Source organism: Stegostoma tigrinum, chromosome 1 (genome assembly GCF_030684315.1).
Source record: "Stegostoma tigrinum isolate sSteTig4 chromosome 1, sSteTig4.hap1, whole genome shotgun sequence".
Lineage (NCBI taxonomy): Eukaryota > Metazoa > Chordata > Chondrichthyes > Orectolobiformes > Stegostomatidae > Stegostoma > Stegostoma tigrinum.
The window spans coordinates 123884096-123905012 of record NC_081354.1 but is presented as its reverse complement, the minus strand read 5'-3'; the positions used below and the strand labels follow the sequence as shown (position 1 = coordinate 123905012).

Sequence of the window (20917 nt, the reverse complement as noted above, 5' to 3'; positions counted from 1 at the left end):
CCAAGTCACTATTTGGTAGAAAATGTGGAGTTATGGCGCTAGATTAATTGCTCCTTGAATGTGCTGAATAGCCTTTTCAGCAATTCTGAGATTAATGTTGAAATTCCAAGGAATGGAAGCCTGGTGGATTGAGTTCCTCTTAACCTAACTCTTGTAACCCAAGATGCATTATGTATAATGGAAAACATGGGCCTTAAAAAGCTGTGCAATGTCCAGATACATATACTTATGCCACATGCAATTTAATGCTGGAGCACATGTTACTCTTTATATTCTAGCTTTCTTGTTAAAGACTAACATTTCATTGTTTTTAATATTTTTTGCACCCGACAACTATATTTTATTGTATTTTATAAACGTAACTATTCCCAATTCTATCATAACATGATGCAACACAAATGACACTCATGCATGTGTGCACTTTAAAATGGGTATGCTCTGCACACAAATTCAATTATCAATAAAAAAAGATTAAATATGTTCTCCTGCCAATTTGGTTTAAAAACTAAGAATTTTGCAGTAGGTGTAGGGTATTTGACCCCAGAGGCCTGTTCTGCCATTCAAAATCATGACTAATCATCCAACTCAGTACCTTGTTTCTGTTTTGTCTTGTTTAGTTCTAAGGAATGTATTTATAACTTTCTTGGAAGTATTCAATATATTGGCCTCAACAGCTTCTTCTGGAGGAGAGTTCCACAGGTTCACAACTTTCTGGGTAAAGAAATTCCTTGTCATCTCTGTTCTAATAGGCTTACTCCTTATCCTTAGAACATGACTCCTAGTTCTGGACTCCCCAGTCATCCGCAACATCCTTCATGCATCTCGATGGCTCAGTGGTTAGCACTGCAACCTCACAGCGCCAGGGACCCGGGTTCGATTCCAGCCTCAGGTGACTGTCTGTGTGGCGTTTGCACATTCTTCCCGGTGTCTGCATGGGTTTCCTCCGGGTGCTCCAGTCTCCTCCCACAGTCCAAAGATGTGTAGGCTAGGTGGATCGGCCATTCTAAATTGCCTGTAGTGTTCAGGTGTGTGGGGGTGACAGGGGGATTGGTCTGGGTGGGATGCTTCAAGGGGCAGGGTGGACTTGTTGGGCCATAGGGTCTGTTTCCACACTGTAGGTAATCTAATCTGATCATCTACCCTATCTGACCCTGTTAGAATGTTACAGGGTGCTAGGAGATGCTTCTTATTCTATTAAACTCTTGTGAACACAGTCCTAACTGATACAATTGCTCCTTGCACATCTGTTCTGCCATCCCATGAATTGTTCTGGTAAACTTGCTTTGCACTCTCTTAACAGCCGGAACACTGTTCCTCAGATAAGGAGAACAAAACTGCACACAATATTCCAGGTGTGGTCTGGCAAATGCCCTGCTTCTGCCCTGGAATATCATCTGCCTTTTTTGCTGCCTGCAGCACCTCCATACTTACTTTCAGTGAGGACACCCCGTTCTTGTTGCCCCTCCTCATCTTAATCTGTTACCATTTAGATAATAATCTATCTACCTGTTTTGCTACCAAACTGAATAATCTCACATATTTATCCACATTGCACTGTGTCTACCACACATTTATCCAAATTACAATGAGGCTGCTCTGCATCTTCCTCTCCATATACCCTCCCAACCAGCATTGTGTCATCTGCAAATTGGAGATATGACAGTTTCCTAAACTAAATCATTAATATATATTGTAAATGGACTGGATCCAAGCACTGATCAGAGTCACTGCTACCACTAAGATAAAGACCTGTTTATTCCCATTCTTTATTTCCTGACTGCCAACCTATTCGCAATCCACTTCAGTACATGTCCTCCAATCCCAAACCCTTTCGTTTTACATGCTAATCTCTTAAACGGAACCATACTGAAAGCCTTCTGAGAAGTCAAATAAACCATATCCACTGCTACCTACCCACCACACACTCTTCCACCCCCCTGCCCCAAACCAGATCTATTCAACTAGTTAAATCCTCAAAAAATTCTAGCAGATTTGTCAAGCACAACTTTGGAAATCCCATTGTGACAAGATTGGAGAAAGTTACTACCTTCCAAGTGTTCTACAATGGACTCTCGCTTTTACTCACTGCTGATGTTGTTAATTCTATAATTAATATTCCTCCATAATTCACTATTCTCTTACTACTTCCCTTCTTAAACAGAGGGATTATGTTAGCTATCCTTCAATCCATAGGAACTGTTCCAGAGTCTGCAGAATTTTGGAATATGACCACTACCACATCTATTATGCCTGAAGCCACTTCCTTAAATACCGAGGGATAAAGGTTATCATGGCTTAAGGATATATTTGCTTTCAATCCTGTTTGGATTCCCCAAAACCATTTTCCCATAAATTCTAATGTCTTTCAGTTCCTGCTCCCCATCAGACTAAGTTCCCCATATTGTTGGGACTTCATTTGTTTCTTCCTTTGTAAAGGCAGAATTGAAGTGTGAATTTAATTGGTCTGTCATCCTTCATTCCTGATTATGAGTCCCCCTGTTTCTGACTGTATGGGACTTCATTCCATCACAATTTCCTTTATTTAAATTGAGGAGCCTAGACTTAGAAACAACATCACTCTCCATCTTAAGAAGAATTCAATACTATTGTGGTCACACCCCCCTTAAAGCCCATACACTAGATCGCCAATTATTCCTTCTTTTTTATACAATACCCAGTCAAATTGGCCTTTTCTCCAGTTGGTTTCTGAATGCATTGATTAAACTATCCTATATAAACTCCATGACTTCACTTCTGTTGCTGCTGATTTGATTTGCCCAATTACATGCAGATTGAAGCCACCCACAACTATAATGCAACTTTATGATTTGCATCTCTAATTTCCTTTTTAACGCTTACCTCGATACTACTACTAGATATAGTTAAGGTCTGTATGCAAACCCTAACTTTTCTGTCCTTTTACGTTTCTAAGTAGAATCTATACGGATTGAGCTTAAGAGCTGATATACTTTGTCACAGTAATATTATTGTCCTTTTTAATGAGCAGTGCTACACCATCTCCTTTTTCTTTTCGTCAGTCTTCTCTAAAAACTGAAACCCTGAGAAATTCAGTTTCTATTCCTGGTCACCCTGCAGCCACATCTTTCCAACTCCACTGTCATATCCATTTAGGTCTGAGAGAACTGAGACAGAGTTTATACGTGACTAAGTGAACTCAAAGGATTCTTGGATTTTTACCAGTAGTTTGCATTTCAGTTATTGGCCTTTTCACATTTCAGGCTCTGCTAAAATATTTTTCATAAAAATTAGTGATCTCCCATTGTACTACCTGCCAGTACAGGATTAAGTTCAGAAGGCTGAGCTACCTATTTAAATTTTACCTAAAAATGAAACCTTGTTACATTACTTCTAAATTTCCACCTCTTAAAATGTTGTTGAACTACTAAAATGGTGTTCTGGATATGTGCAAACTGAGGCTTTTTTCAGAGTGAGATGCATTGAACGATCTGAAAAACACTGGTCATATAAACTGTAGCAAGCAAAGTGCTCAGAAACCAAATAATTCTACAAACAAATGAAACCACAGGAATAAAAACAGTTGTAAAAAAAAAAAGGTCTGAACTTTTTGTGCACAGAATTTTGTACATATTACAGTGCAAAGTGACAAAGGCACTATAGTGCAAGGGGTCAGTGAACTCTCCAACAACTTTCAAAACAAAATGTGCATTGACATGGAAACACTTCCAGGACACATCAAATGGTTATGTGGGGTGAAAAGGAGAACCTAAGGCAGGAACGTAAGGCAAAAGGGGCAGCAAAGTAGCAGGTTTCATTGCACCTGTTCCTGTCTTCATGTATAGCTATTTAGATTATAATTTGCCTTCCTTTTTCCTACCTAAGTAGATAACCTCTCATGTCTCATTACACTACATCGGCTATGTATTTGCTCACTTAGCTTGCCCAAGTCATACTGAAGCATCTCTGCATCCTCCACACAGGCATCCGTCATCCAATATTGTGTCATCTGCAAATCTGGAGATATCACATTTAGTTCCTTCATCTAAATCATTAATACATATATTATGAACAGCTGGGAACCTAGGGACGATTCCTGCGGTATCCTCAGTCACTGCATGCTATTTGAAAATTTACCTATTTATTCCTACTGTTTCCTGTCTGCCAACCAGTTTTCTATACATCTCAATATACTACCTCCAATCCCATGTGTTTTCATTTTGTACGCTAATCTCTTACACAGGAATCTGACAAAAGCTTTCCACAAGTCCAAATAAACCATACACACTGGGTCTCCCTTATCAATTCTATTAGTTACATCCTTTGAGAACGCCAGTGGATTTGTCAAGCATGATTTCCCTTTCATAAATTCACACAGATTCTGTATAATCCTGTCACTGTTTTCCAAATACTCAACTATTAAATCTTTTACAATAGACTCTAGCATTGTCCCCACTACTGTTGACAGGTTGACTGATGTATGATTCCTTGGTTTCTCTCTACCTCCCTTCTTAAACAAAGGAGTTGCATCAACTACCTTCCAATCTGTAGGAACTGTTCCAGAGTCTATAGAATCTTGGAAGGTAACCACCAACGCATCCACTATTTCTAAAATCACTTCCTTCAGTACTCTAGGATGTAGATTATCTGGCCCTGGGGAATTTTGACCTACAAATCCATCAATTTCCCCCAATACCATTTCTTTACTAATATTGATTTGCTTTACTTCCTCTCAATAAACCTTGCATTCCCCAACATTTCTGCTATGTTACTTATGCCCTTCTTTGTGAACATAGAACTACTGTATGCATTTAGTCGGTCAGCCATTTCTTTGTTCCCTGTTATAAATGTGCAGAAATAGGAAATTATTCACTTTGATGGAAACTACACAAAATTTCGTCAATGTTGAAAGATGGGAAGTATTGCACTCCAAAGGGATTTTCATGTTCACATGTCACAGGAAGCTAATGTGCAGGTTCAGCAAGTAATTAGCAACCCAAGTGCTATATACACCTTTGTTACAAGAGGATTTCAGTATAGGTATAAAGATGCCTTATTATAATTACACAAAGCTTTGGTTAAACCACATGAACTGGAGTGCACAATTTTGATCTCCTTATGCAAAGGAAGACATACCTGTCACAGAGGAATTCCATGAAGGTTTAACAAACTAATTCAGGAGACAGAACAAACTACTCTGAAGAAAAGGCTGGGCCTATATTCTCTGGAGTTTAGAAGAATGAGAGGCAATCTCAATGATGCAAAAAATTCTTGAAGGGCTCGACAGGGTAGACACAAGATGTTTCCATTGCTGAGACACATTCTCAGAATAAGAGGTAAGCCACGAAAGACTAAGAGTGGAGGAATTTCTTCATTCAAAGGGCAATGAATCTTTGAAAGTCTCTGCTTTAGCGAAGTGTCGAGGTTCCGTCATGGAGTATATCCAAGACTAAGATTTACCAATTTTGACATATTAAAAACATCACGGGATGGGTACAGTGAAGGAAAAACGGCATATAAGTAGTTCAGCCATGATCCCATTGAATAGTGGAGTGGACTCAAAGGCCTCCTCCTGCTCCTATTTACGTTCTTACATGCTGGGACAGAAGCCGAGGATGTGCTGGATAGGGCTGCAGGCCTTTTTTAAAAAAAAACAGCCGATGCAGTCTAACAGCAGTCAGACAGGCCATTTAACTGTCCACGTAGCTAGTAATCCATGGCTGTGTCTTTTGGGTCAAATGACCTGACTTATTATAATTAAACAAAGCACTTGTTCCTCAACTTCCACTACTCACCTCAAGAATAAAAATCCAGCCCAGAGACTCAGCAACTGCCAAAATTCAAGTCTAGCTGATGCAGTGCAAAGTTTTTAAAGAAGAGCTCTTGATGAAGATTGACGAGGTGTAAGAAGCACTCACTCCCCTAACATTGTTCTTTGGGCCACAATAGCACTGGATAGCTGGCAGGTAACAACGTGGAGGTGCCAGTGTTAGAGTGGACAAAGTCAGAAGTCATAAAACATGAGGTTATAGTTCAAAGTCTTTGTTTGAAATCACAACCTTTCGCAGCACTACTCCTTCATCGGCAAGGGGGGGGGGGCGGGGGGGGGGGTGTCACTTGACTAAGCAGCAGGTCTCCGAAAGCCTGAGATTTCAAATAAACCTGTTGGACTATAACCTGGTGTCATGTGACTTCTAACTTTGGTAAGTTGAATCACAGAATCCCTACAGTGTGGAAACAGGCCCTTCAGACCAACAAGTCCACACCAAACCTCAGACCATCCCACCCAGACCCATTCCCCTATAGCCCACCTTAACTACACATCCCTGAACACTACCGGCAATTTCAGCACAACCACTCCACCTAACCTACATATCTTTGGACTGTGGGAGGAAACTGAAGCACCCGGCAGAAACCCACGCAGACACGGGGAGAATGTGCAAACTCTACACAGTCGCCCAAGGGTGGAATTGAACCCAGGTTGCTGGTGCTGTGAGGCAGCAGTGCTAATCACCGAGTTACCATGCAGTTATCCATTCGAGGATGAAGAGGCTGTCAAACAAGGTGACTGTGGACACATACTGGTCACTGCTGTGGCTAATCTGCTAGGCAGCAATAGATATAATGACAGGATCCATCTTCAGCACAGCCTCAGAGTGTCAACGAGTACAAAAGCGGAATTTCCCCCAAGCCACAGCCTTCCATGGGGATTGGAGTGGCAGTGAAGTAGGTAGCCACCCTTCAGACCCTGAGCTGCTGCGACGACTAGCAGCAGGCTAAGATTCAATCTCCACAAAAAAATTGACAGAAATGACCACATTTAATCCTATCAGTGAACTTTGTAATCCTGAAGGCAGGAGGAGCTGTTTGATTTCCAATGCCCCCATTTCTCCAGCCTCACGTTTAAAACGTTATTTAAATCCTACTGTATAAATGTACTTACTTTGTGAGCCAAGGGATTGAACTGGATTGACATCTTAAAATTTTGACCAGAACATCAACATTCTTTCATTACCATCAAATTGGTGCAACATGTATCCACAAAGACAAAATCTTAAACATCAGTTTAGGTTTTAGTTTTAGGTTTTCTCCAATTTTTCATAATAAAATCTCACATTTGCACTTTGAGGTATTTTGAATCCTCAGTTTTGAATTCCATGAAAACACTAAATGTGAACAGCTCTTACCAACAAACTCATGTCCAGAGCTCATCAGATTGTGATCGGAAATTGTTTCTGTTCTGCTGACTGAAGAACAGATAGACGGAGAATGTACTGACCGATTTAACATTCCCATTTCAGCCTCATCTACCAAGCGATCCATGTAATCCCTTAGAAGAAATACCTTATTGTTAAACTACTGCACAAGGTGTTCAAGTTTAAAGCATACTGAAATACAGACTTGATAATTCTTGAATGAGGACTCATTGAACCCACCTAGCTGACACATAGTATTTAAAACTACACTACAGTGCAAAGTGCCAAAGGGAATGCTTATCCTTTTAGCTTATCCACTCATTTTGTCAAGTCCATCCTTGTGAAGGTCTTTGTTAGAGTATTTTATCGATTTATTTCTGATGTGTAAAACGTTTACAAATAAATACATTTTTATTTCAAATTATGGGCAGAGTCATATCAAGACAACATTGGATTGAGTCCAGAACATCAAGGAGCGCTATGAAAATTGAAGTCAACAGAAAGGGGGGAGGTGGGAGAGGAAATTCTCCTGCTTGGTAGTGTCAAAGCTAATGCAAAGGAAACTGGTGGCACTTATTAGAAGCCAGTCTTCTTAACTCCAGATCAACACTGTAGGAATTTCTCAGAGTGGTGTTCTAACATGTGAACTTCTACCACTTAAAATGGATAAGAGCAGATACATGAGAACACTATCGCCTGCAATAAAAACAAAAAAAAAACATGGATGCTGGAAACCTGAAACAAAAACAAAATGCTGGTAAAACTCAACAGGTCTGGTAGCATCTGCAGAGGCAGAAACAGAGTTAATCTTTCAAGTCCAGGACAAGTTCTTCAGAACTGCTACCTGCAATAACCTCGCTAAGTCATTAATTATCCTGACTTGGAACTATAACGTCTTCTCTATGCTGTCGCTTTGGCAAAACTTTGGAGCACTTTTCCTCGCAGCAGTGTAGTGGCTCACCACCCAACTGAAAGCAATTTAAGACAGACAATAAATATTGGTCATGCCATGATCAGTTCTGGAGCGCAATCCCTGGAAAAGTAGTACAGGTTTGTTCAATTGAAGCAGTCAAGAGGGCACTGGATGATTATTTTGATATAAATTGTGTGCAAAGATATTAGGAAAAATACTGGAGATTGGCACGAGGTAATGATACTCGTTTGATCAGTTGTTGCAGACACAATGGGCCTGATGGCTTCTTTCTGCAACATAACAACTCTGTGAATCAGCTTCAGATACCACTGAAGCTCAGATTCCAAGGTGAACGGGTTGTCTTATGAGGAAATACTGAAGAGACTGAAGTTTAGGGGAATGAGATGTGACCTTATTGAACTGTAAGATTCAATGAACAACTTAAATATCAAGTGTGATCAGAAATAATGGGAACTGCAGATGCTGGAGGATCCACGATAACAAAGTGTGTAGCTGGATGAACACAGCAGGCCAAGCAGCATCTCTTGTAAGAGTATTTTATCGATTTATTTCTGATGTGTAAAACGTTTACAAATAAATACATTTTTATTTCAAATTATGGGCAGAGTCATATCAAGACAACATTGGATTGAGTCCAGAACATCAAGGAGCGCTATGAAAATTGAAGTCAACAGAAAGGGGGGAGGTGGTCTAGGCCCGAAACGTCAACTTTTGTGCTCCTGAGATGCTGCTTCGCCTGCTGTGTTCATCCAGCTACACACTTTGTTATCTTAAATATCAAGTGCATGTTTTACTTTGCAGGAGATAGTGAAGGGACACATTTCACACACAGGAATTCACCCACGTAAACAAAAAATAGGTCCGAACTTGGCATCTTTTGGAATTCTCCAGGAACGTGGGAGCATAATCTTCTCCTTGTTTTTTTTGGGGTAAGGGCAGGTGTCTAGAACTATAGGGCATGGTTTAAAAATTGGGGGTCCTCTGTCTGAAATGGAGATGGGGAGGGCTTTCTATTTCAGAAGATCATTGTCTGTGGAATTCTCTTCTTCAGACTGGAGTAGGGGCTGTGTATTTGACCAGATTCAGGGTCCAGTTTGGGAGATTTTTGACTGACAAGGAGCTCACACAGCAAAGTGGAATTAAAACTATGGTCAGGTCAGCTTTTTTTTAAAAACAGAATGGTGGAGCCACCTTGAGTGGCAGAATAGGTCACGCCTGCTCCAAATTCTTGTGATGTGTTCGATAATTCCCCATTGCAGTGCTTCAGTCAATCAGCTATCGTTTGTCTTGTATGAATTATGATCATTTGAAACTGGTATTCTTCTGAGTTATAACTTTTTATAATTGCTTGACAGTAGACTTGATAAACAGAAATTTTCATTAAGTTGATATGGTGGAAATAAGGCTTAACGAAATGAAACACAACTGTTTTACAAAAGCTACTGGTAGTTTGATCAAACCTTAATTCAGAAAGTGACAGAAAAGTTAGCCCATTTGAGTTTTTCTGGCAGACTGTCAATAGTTTTAATCTCAGGATTTATAGTAAAAACTCACACTGGGAGCATACAGCGAAGGTTCATGAGACAGATAATCAAGATGAAATGATAGTCCCAAAACAAGAGACTGCGTAAATTGCAGGTGTCTTCATGTAATCACTTGAAACACGCAATATTGTGATGGGGCTTGACAGAACATGCACAAAGATTGTTTCCCCCGGCCAGGGAAGCCACAAAATAGGGACATGGCGCAATGTCAGGTAAAGTAAACAATCATTTAGGGATGAAATAAAGAGCAATTTCTTCAAAGTCGGTGTGAATCTTTGGAATTTTCTAACCAAGAAGGTCGAAGATACTCTACCATCAAGAAGAATTAAGACTGATACAGACATGCTTTTGGTTTCTTGGGAAATCATTGGAGACGGGTGGGCCAGAAAGATGAGTTGAGACAAATCTGTTATGGTCATATTCAGTAGTGAAAGAACTATCATCTACTCCTGCTCTTGTCTTTACATTCTAACAAAGTTAAAAAGATGAATTAACTTGGTTAAAGTATTTAGGACTAATCAATGTACTGATATTATTTGGAGTCCCTCAACACAATTCAGCTCCATCTGAAACTGAGTTTCTCCAAAAGCACAAACTTGTCTACTTACGTAACTCCAGGATGCAGATTGTATCTCTTCTTCCCAAACCTGGTTTGCTGTGCAAAGTAATCATATCTTTCCGATTTCTTCCACATATAGTAGAAAGCCACACATTCTCCCACTGTTCGACTCTTGACCTAAGATATAACCCAATAAATTGAATGGTGGAGTTGGAAACCTAAGATATGTTTAGAACAAGGCACTTTTTCCAAGACCATCTAGATACTTAAACAAACAAAACATGAAGAAATCTAAACATGAAGTTAAAAGACACCGAATTTATAAGTTATCACATTTCATCCACACCCCCCCCACCCCCCGAAAGCTTTTCTGAATAGGACAGCAATGAGGACAGCTTAAATTGATTTCCCTCATTTGCATGTAATTCAGCGCATCAGCCATGGCAGAATTCTTATTTTTCAGTCACGAGATCAGAGGTTTACATCTCATTATCACAAAGCTGACACTTCAGTACAGCATGAGCAACGAGTACTGAGCTGTCAAGAAATGCCAGCTTGCAGATGCAACATTAAACGAAGCCCGAACTGTCCCCTCAGATGGATGCAGAGAATCCAATGACACTATTATGACAAATAGTAAGCTATTCCTGCCCAGGCCAATAATTAACCACTTAACAAAACTACAAGAAACCATATCTCAGAGATAGCGGGAACTGCAGATGCTGGAGAATCTGAGATAACAAGGTGAAGAGCTGGATGAACACAGCAGGCCAGACAGTATCAGAGGAGCAGGAGAGCTGACACTTCGGGTCTGGGTCCTCTGAAGAACGATCCGGACCTGAAACATCAGCTTTCCAGCTCCTCCGATGCTGCCTGGCCTGCTGTGTTCACCCAGCTCTTCACCTTGTTATTTCAGAAAACATATCTGCTTATTATCACATTCCTATTAATGCAAAGGTCCTGCATGCAAACCTTGACTTGCCGGGTCTAAAATTGCTGTATCCAAATATAGGAACAGTTACCCTGTAAAACGGCAAGCTGCATCAAATTAGAAATTTCCCTTGTTTATTTTCTACAATAATTTTGGGAAGGAAAGGCATTAAAAGTAATTACTTTCCTTACATGTCTGTTCACACTGTCAGAAAAAAAATTTAAATCAGTCTGTATGGCAACATTTTTAGTGGATGAAGAAACTGGCTTTATGGTGTGCTCGATTGATTGCCATGACACGAGTCTTCGCTTTTTGGATTTCTCCACATTTCTTCCCCAACAAAAAGTTGAAGAGTCCAATTTACAGACTTGGGCATTGGGTTTCAGGTTATTTCTGTAACAGAGCTTTGAGGCATCTAATGATGAGACTTCCTGTGTGCAGCTTGCTGTAGAACACCAGCTTTGTTGCAAGCAAATTTTCTATATGAATAACATGGTCAACACAGTGAAACTGAGCTCAAGTAAACATGAATTTGACACCAGGTATGCAACACAAGAACTTTGGAGTTACGACTGTTGTCCTGCCACTTCATGCTGCACATAGATCTTGAGCAGCAAAGGTGGAGCAGTTCTAGTTGGTTCATGGGGCACAGGGAGACTGTCTACTTGTGGTCAGAGAAATTACAAGAGGTCTCAATTTGACACAAACTCTTTGCTCTCTCCAAAGCCTTTAAGTGAGTCAGTGAAATGTTGAGCTCAGTTTTGCCAAAGAATGGGTGACTTCTTCATCCAACATGCAATGGCAGCAAAGGATATTGCCAAGATCTCAGAATCTATCGACTGACTGCAGCTGTATCCACCGTCACTTGTAAAGTCATGACTTGGCATTTTATGCCTGTACAATGTTAGTAAAATTGTCTTGTTCAGACTTATTGTAAGCTTGATTGATGTGGAGACTTGGACAAAGTAATCAATATGCAACCGAATGTCTTCTAGAATGTGCAATTAAAAAGCAGAGTCATCAGCAAACAGAGGAGTTCACAGTAGCTGTCTGGTATTTTCTTTCTTTCGTCAGCCAAGAGCCTTCGCAGATTTAAGAGTCCATGCTCTAAGTGAGTGCCTAATCGTAGGTTGGAATCTCTGATTAAACACGAGAGGATGGCTGAAAAGTGGACAGCAAACAGAACCAGAGCAACAAGACAAACACTGCTTGGCACTACCGATAACAGGAAAGGCATTTAATGAGACTTCATTCCATCCCACATGGGCCATCACGGAAAGACAGCGTGATCCTGATCATTCCTTTCAGGGCAGTGATGTAGGTACACCAGCTTTCATTGAGACAGTACATTTAAGCAGACATTCAACCAAGTAGAAGTCAAATGAAATCTGTCAAATTTTCATGTCCACCTTTTTGGTTACACAGTTCAGCAAGTTTTCAAAAATGAGAAAATTAAAGTTGCAACGGACAATGAATTATTTCTATGGTACATTAACAAACAAACCCACTCCGCAGGCAGCTCTCCGCACAGAGATTGAACTGTTTGGAACTACATTCATTGGAGTTAAGGAGAATGAGGGAGAGCTCACAGAAACCTGTAAAGTTCTAACTGGATGAGAAACAGTTAAACATAGGAAGGATGACCCCCAATTACTGCGAAGTCCAGACTAGGGGATGTAGTCGAATGATAAAGAGGAGGCCATTTAGGACTGAAATGAGGAGCAACATCTTGACCCAGGCAGTGGCAAATTTGGATTTCTTTGGCAAAAGTGGTGAGGCCAGAACATGATGTTTTCAAGAAAAGAGGAACTAGACACAGTTCTTAGGTCTAATGGGATCAGAGGCATGGGGAGAAAGCAGGAGCAGGATACTGAGGGGATGATCAGCTGAGATCATATTTAATAACAGAGAAAGCTCCAATGCTGAATGGCCTACTCCATTTTTTCCATGACAATAGTTTGGCATTCAGAACACGTCCGATCTAACACCTTTAAAAGACAGATTTACAAGATCGATGAATTTTATTGTCACGTGTACTGAAATACAGTGAAAAGCTTTGTTTACGACTGGTACAGGCAGATCACAGCAAGCAAAGGATGCACACATCAAAAAGACTTACAAGTATACAGGTTATATTGCCGGTTACATTATTTGAGGCTAGAGTATGTTCAACAGTCTGATACTGGCCAGAGAGAAGCTGTTCCTGAACCTGCTTCTGCATGTGTTGAGGCTTCTGATTCTTCTACCTTTCAGAAGAGATTGTAGGAGATCATTACCAGGGTGTGATGGGTCTTTGATGATGTTGGCAGCCTTTTCACGATGGCGAGCCACATAAAAAGAATCCACAGATGGAATGTTGGTTTCCATGCTGATTGGAGCTTTGCACACCACCTTCTGTAGTTTCTTACGGTCCTGGGCAGAACAATTACCATGTCAGGCTGTTATGCACCAGAACAGTATGCTCTCAATGGTACATCTGTAGAAGTTGGTGAGGGGCCTTATGGACATGCCAAAGTTCCTGAGCCACCCAAGGAGCAACAGGCATTGTTGTGCCTTCTTGACTGTCACATCTACCTGTCAAGTCCAGAACAGTTGATGTAGAATAGGTTGGGGGTGGGGGGGGGGCGTGTTCTCCTCGTTTATTTCTGAAGTCAATGATCAGTTCCTTAGCTTTGCCAATGTTGAGAGAGAGATGATTTTCATAGTACCACAACAGGAAGCCCTCTATCTCCCTTCTGTATTTTGACTCGTCCTAGTTAGGTACCCATCCCACTACAGTGGTGTCATTAGCAAACTTGTTAATGGCATTTCTTTGGAATTTGGCAACACAGTCATGGGTGTACAAGGAGTACAACAAGGCACTGAGGACACATCCTTGAGGGGCTCCAGTGTTGAGCTTTATTGTGGAGGAGATGCAGTCATGTTTCCTCACTGATGGCTGCCAATGGGTCAGAAGGCTGACGATCCAATTGTACAGAGCAGAATCGAGACGAAGTTTTGAGATCAGTCTGGAGGGGAGAAGGGTGTCGAAGGTGGAGTTACAGTCAACAATCAGAAATCTGATGTGGGTGTCCATGTTGTCCAAATGTTTCAGGGATGAGTGCAGGGCTAGTGATATGGCATCATCTGTGGCCATTTTGTGTCGGTAGGCAAACTGTAGGTGATTGAGGTAGGCTGGGAGACTGGAGTTGATGTGGGCTATGACCAACCTCTCAAAGCACTTCATGATTTTGAAATCAGAGCTGTTGTGCCCTTGATAGTCAGCATGGTTTTGTGGGAGGGAAGTCATACTTCATGAATTTGATTCAGTTTTTTGAGCAAGTAACCATAAAGATGGATGAGAGCAGGCAGTAAATGTTGTTTACGTAGACTTAAGTAAAGCTTTTGACAAGGTTCGCATGGTAAACTAATTAATAAAGTTAGATCACATGGGATGGTGTTGGAGGTTGTTTTTCAGACTTGTGGCCTGTGACCAGTGTATCACAGATGGACAGGGTGGCTAAGGCGGCGTTTAGCACTCTTGCCTTCATGGCTCAGATCTTCGGGTACAGAAAGTGGGACCTCATGTTGGGGCTGTGCTAGGTGTTGGTGAGGCCTCTTCTGGAGTACTGGTCATCCTGTTATAGGAAAGATTTCATTCAATTGGAGAGAGTTCAGAAAAGATTTACCAGCATGTTGGTGGGAACGGCGGGTTTAAGTTATAAGGAGAGGCTGGGACCTTTTTCACTGTAACGTAGGAGGTTGAGGGGTGACCCTTGCGTAGGTTCTATAAAATCTTGAGTGGCATACATGAAGTGAATAGCAAGGGTCTTTTCCCCAAAGTTGCGGGGGGGGGGGGAAAGAGTTGAAAATTAGGGGGCCACTTTTAAATTGAGAAGAGAAAGCTTTTTAAAAAAATAGAAACAGACATGAAGGGCAACTTTTTTGTTTACACAGAGTAGTTCGTCTCTGGAATGAAGAGCCAGAAATGGTGGTGATCAGACAAAGTTGCAACATTTACAAGACATTCAGATAAGTACATGATTAGCAAAGATTTGAAGGTATACGTGCCAAACGCAAGCAAGTGGGACTAGTTTAGTTTAGGAACGTGGTCGGTGCGGACTAATTGGACTGAAGGGTCTGTTTTCATCTGTATGACTCTCTGACTCCGTTTGTTAACAATCAAATATCCCTGGGCTGAAAAACTTGTGGGTGTCTTCATTATATTCAGAACTAGGGAATACACTTCCCAACTCATTATTCAAAGAACAAAGAGAATTACAGCACAGGAACAGGCCCTTCGGCCCTCCAAGCCTGCGCCAGTCCAGATCCTCTATCTCAACCTGTCAACTATTTTCCAACTATTTGTATCCCTCTGCTCCCTGCCCATTCATGTATCTGTCTAGATACATCTTAAATGACGCTTTCATGCCAGACTCTACTACCTCCGCCGGCAACAAGTTCCAGGCACCCAACACCCTCTGTGTTAAGAACTTTCCACACATATCTCCCTTAAACTTTTCCCCCTCTAACCTTGAAATCGTGACCCCCCCCGACCACCCCCCCAGTAATTGAGATCCCACTCTGGGAGAAAAAGCTTCTTGCTATCCAGCCTGTCACGATTTGGTAGATCTCAATCAGGTCCCCCCTCAACCTCCGTCTTTCTAATGTAAATAATCCTAATCTACTCAACCTCTCTTCATACCAGGCAACATCCTGGTGAACCTCCTCTGCACCCTCTCCAAAGCATCCACATCCTTTTGGTAATGTGGTGACCACAACCGTACACAGTATTCCAAATGTGGTTAAACCAAATTCATGCTTCAAATTATAAATCTGATCATGTTATCATATCTAATCAAGACGCTGCCGACATTCGTCATTACTCCTTGGCCACCTTCTCCATTAGGGAAGGATGGACAATAAATGCTGGTTTTGATTGCAATGCTCACGTAAGCATGAACTGAAATTATTTGAAACAAATTGCATAATTCTTGCCCAACCGTTTGTTTTATCCACTTCACAGGATGTGGGCTTCATTGGCTAGGTCAGCATGTTTTGCCCATCATTCGATGTTCTCCAGGTGGTGTTGTTGATTTGGATTATGGAAACACTGCAGTTCAAGATGAGGTCTACCCACAATGCTGATGAAAACGTAGTTCCAGGATTTTGACTCAGTGACAGTGAAGGAACACCAATGCAGTTCCAAGTCAGGATACTGTGTGGGTTGGAGGGGAACTTGCATGAGACGGTGTTCCCATTCGTATGCTACCCATGCCCTTCCAGGTGGTCATGGTCATTGCTTTTGAAATTGCTGTTTAGGAAGCCATGGTGAGTTATGGCAGCATAACTTACAGATGGTTTCACTGCAGCCACAGTGGTGGTCGCGTGGGGGTGAGGAGGGAAGGAGAGAGCCTGAATGTTCATGGTGGTGGTTGGGATGCAGTTAAGTGGGTCATTTTGTCCTAGATGGCATCAGGCTTCAAGTGTTTTGGAGCTGCACTCAACCAGGCAAGTGGTATTTCTTAATATTTAACTTTATGCCTTCTAGATGTTGGACAGGCTTTGATTAATTCATCACTAAATCGCCAAGCCTTGACTTATTATGTAGCCACAGTATTTATATGACAGGTTCAATTTAGTTTCTGGTCAATGGTGACACTCAGGAGAATGAGAAGGAGGCATTCAGTGATGGTAATACTACTGAATGTCAAACCACAAAGGTTGTATTCTCTTTCGTTAGAGATGGTCACTGTCTGGCACTTGCATAGTGCATTGTTACTTCCCTCTTATCAATCCAAGACTGAATGTGGTCCAGGTCTTGCTGCCTTTGAAAATTGATTGTTTTATAGTATCCGAGATGTCAAAAACAGTGCTAAACATTGCGCAGTGAACATCCACACCTCTGACTTTATGATGGAGGAAAGGCCACCAATGAAGCAGCTCAAAATGGTTGGACCTCAGGCACTACCCTGCAGAACTCTTGCAAAGATCTCCTGAAGCAAGAAAACTGCCCTCTAACTACCACAACCATCTTCCTTTGTGTCAGGTACAACTCTAATCAGAGAGATTTCTCCTAGTTCCACTGATTACAATGTTGAAAAGACATCTCGACACCATACTCAGTCAAATGCTGCCTCATTACCAAGGTCCGTGCTCCCTTCCTGAGTTCAACTCTTTTATCCATGTTTGGACCAAGAATTTAATGAGGTCACAGGCTGTGTAGGCCTGGCAGAAGTCAAACTGAGCCTTAATGAGCAGGTAATTGTTGAGTGAGTGTTGCTTGGTAGCACTTTGATGACTCTTTCACTACTTGGCTGATGATTCAGAATGGATTTATGACAGTAATGGGTGGATTTATTGGTCTTGCTTTTAGTGAACAGGACGTACTTAAGCAATCTTCTACATTGCCAGGTCAATGCCAGTATTGTGACTCCCAACAGATCTAATTAAATAATCTTAAACACAAATCAAACTCTAAAATACCACAAATCTGTCTTACCTTATTTGCCTGTATTAGGTGAAAATCTTTACCATAGAGTCGAAGAGCAAGTTCAAAGTTTCTGCACTCCTCTTCCGTCCAAGCAGATCGTTCATCTATGGATTATGTAAACTGGAATTAGGATCACAGAACACAACATTCTACAAGCACTACATTCTTAAGTTTCAAGTGTGTCATTGCTGGGCTGGATTTTGTGGTTAAGTTTCACAATTTAACATTTGCAGGTGACTTTGAATAGAGTTGCGCAGAAAGCTACTGCGATCTCTGTGGTATATATATTCCCAAACATGATACTACTTCAATATGCTGCTGTGGCAAGAAATTTTCCAAGGGTCCAGAAACAGGGATATCAACAAACAGGATAAACAGCCAATCACAAGTATTCTCACTGACAGCAAACCCATGAAAATAAAACAAGTAATGAACCAGCTTTAAAAATCCTTGTCATGAAATTAAGATTTTTTAATTATGATAGAAACTAAAACATTAACTTTTAAAACATGCGAATTTGTTAAAGCAATTACAAGAGTTTAGCTTTTCAAGGAGTTTACAGATGTTTAGTTGTAATCATAAAATTATCACTTGCTGTAAACCAAGTCATATTTCATTCAACAAGGTGGACTCTTTCAATTTTTAAACAGGATTAAAGTCAAATTTTTCATAGATTCCAGTTGTTTAGGAATTGATCTCAGAACATTAAAATGCATTCTATAGAGGAGTACAGAATTAATGACAACCGTTGATAGATTTCAATTTTATTCCACATAGTTGTGAACTCTCAAAGTTGCTGTTGGTTTTGGTGAAGAAGCTAAATGCTAACAACCTCACTATCAGATTTGGGCACTCACCTCGTGTAGCCTTTATATTTGAGTGGTAACTTCCGAGTGCCTCCTTAACAACATGGTTACATTTTAGAAGTTCATACAAAGCCTGGAAAGAGTTAAAATAAAAGGATTAAATACACTTAAAAATCAGTTTACTGTTAACTTCACAACTGAAGGTGGTCAACTCTTAGAAGTAGCTCCTTAAAAGGCTTTCAGTGACTGAGCTGCCTCTTTAAAGTGGACTGATTATTCACATTTCGAGTGAAGTCCCTCTTGCATACTACCTTACTAATCTAAAAAGCTGTGTATTGATTTTAAAACCTTAAGGATTCTGCATGACTTTTTTTTAAAAAAAGAAAGCAGCCATCTCAATTTGTCCTGTCACCTCCAAAAGTGTCTATACATAAACTTGCATAGTTTTAGAAATAAAAATCAGTCACGAAGTGAGCATCGCTAATACAGCTGGCAACTACTGTTCATCCCTGTTTGCCCAAGTGACAGTTCTGTGCTGACTTCTTCAACTGCTTGCAGTCCATTTGCAGAAGTCAGAACCATAAAACAGTCAGAGACAAAATTCTAGGACTTTGGTGCTGACCCAGCAACAATGAAAGAATGATATATTTCCAAGTCTAGGTGGAGAGGAGCTGGGACTGAAATTTGCATGGTGTTTCCATGTGTCTGCTTTCCTTGTCCTTCTGGATGGTAGCAATTGTAGATTTGCCAAGTGCTGTCTGGGAGACTTTGTAAATTTCTGCAGAGTATCTTGTCGATAGCACACACAGCTGCCACACTGTGTCACTGACAGAAAGACTGAATGAAAGGGCACAATGTGGCGGATTGCATTAGAATATAATGCTGCTGCTGTTGATGAGCCACAGTGCCTCACAGATGCCTTGTCTTGAATTACTAGATCTGTTTGAAGCCTATCACAGTTAGTGCAGTGTCAATGCAATATGACACGATTACAGGTACCCTCAATGTGAAGACAGGACCTAGTCTCCACTAAGACTGTGCAGTGGTCACTCTTACTGATACTATCATGCAAAGAGGCATCTGCAACAGATACGATGTTGACTATGAGGAGAAATATCTTTGCACCTCACTGGTCCCATCACAATTTGCCACGGATCAAGTTCAGAAACTATGCCCTGAAGGACTTGACCAGATCCATCATGCTGTAGGGCCACTCCTAATAATTGAGACTGAAGTCCCCTACACACAGCATATTCTGTGCCTCCCTCAGTGCTTCCTCGAAATTGCGTATCACTTTTTTTGTGGGTGGCGAACACAGCAGTAATAGACAGCTGTTCCTTATCTGACACAGCTCTAATTTGGAATTAGCGCCAACATGTTCATAAGGAGAAATGTGCAGGATCAGCACAGCTGCATTTGCCATTAAATAAAAACTGAAAGAACTGCAGATGCTATAAATCAGGAACAAAAACAGAAGTTGCTGGAAAAGCTCAGCAGATTTGACAGCATCTGTGAAGAAACAAAAATCAGAGTTAATGTTTTGGGTCCTGTTTGTGAAACGGTCTCCAGACCAGAAACATAAATTCTGATTTTTATCTTCACAGGTGCTACCAGACCTGCTGAGTTTTCCAGCAACTTTTGTTATTGTTCATTAACCTACGCTGGCTTTGTCCACTCCTCTTAATATTTTCCAAATGTCATTGTTATTTCTAGTGCTGTAGTCCATGCCCACGTCGTCCCTCAGTTTCTTTTTTAAAAACTTCTTAATGGTTGATACTACTGAATTTCTTGCCAGATAAATCACAAGACATTTAACAGTAAACTAACTTGCTATGGGTCTGGAGTTTCATGGAGGCTAATCCAAGTTCTTCATGAATCCAAATTCTGCAATCTGCCAATGGCAGGTTTCAAACCCAGGTCCCCATAATATTAGACAACATTGTGTGGAGCTGGATGAACACAGCAGGCCAAGCAGCATCCAAGGAACAGGAAAGCTGAAGTTTCGGGTCTAGATGAAGAGGGGTCGAGACCTGAAACATCAGCTTTCCTGCTCCTCTGATGCTGCTTGGCCTGCTGTGTTCATCCAGCTCTACACCTTGTTATCTCAGATTCTCCAGCATCTGCAGTTCCTACCAGTTCCCTAGAATTTACCTGGGTCTCTGGACTGCTATATTTGCCACAATATCCTAGTGTCATCACCTCTCCTGAAAACAATGAAGAGACAGTGATTTTTCTGTTCCTGTATCCTAATTAAACATGTATCATTTCTTTTGTGTTTACCTATCAAAATGGAACAGCTGATACACTTCCCTACATTTAATTTACGATTGCACATTTGATGTTTTATCCTTTCATCTCACTAAAATGAGCCTTCCCCCAGCTGAGCATTTTTGAGTTTAATCGTTAATTGCCCTTTAACCAAAGGTGAAAGTTTCAGCTGCGGCTTCTTCCTCTTTGGGCTGGAAACAATCGAGAATTATCTTTCTGATGCACCTCTAA

At 41.0% G+C, this 20917-nt stretch overlaps 1 protein-coding gene across 6 annotated transcripts in view; it reads right to left on the bottom strand.

Annotated features, from left to right (window-relative positions):
* The window catches only part of mier3b (mesoderm induction early response 1, family member 3 b), a 75623-nt gene that overhangs the window by 5845 nt on the left and 48861 nt on the right, over nucleotides 1-20917 (bottom strand). For all 6 annotated transcript variants that reach the window (XM_048533644.2, XM_048533620.2, XM_048533626.2 and 3 more), the window contains 4 exons: nucleotides 18470-18551; nucleotides 17622-17716; nucleotides 10259-10386; nucleotides 7164-7306 (listed from right to left, as the gene is read on the bottom strand). In XM_048533644.2, coding sequence (XP_048389601.1) covers nucleotides 7164-7306; nucleotides 10259-10386; nucleotides 17622-17716; nucleotides 18470-18551 — 448 coding nt within the window. The remainder of the gene's footprint in view (nucleotides 1-7163; nucleotides 7307-10258; nucleotides 10387-17621; nucleotides 17717-18469; nucleotides 18552-20917) is intronic.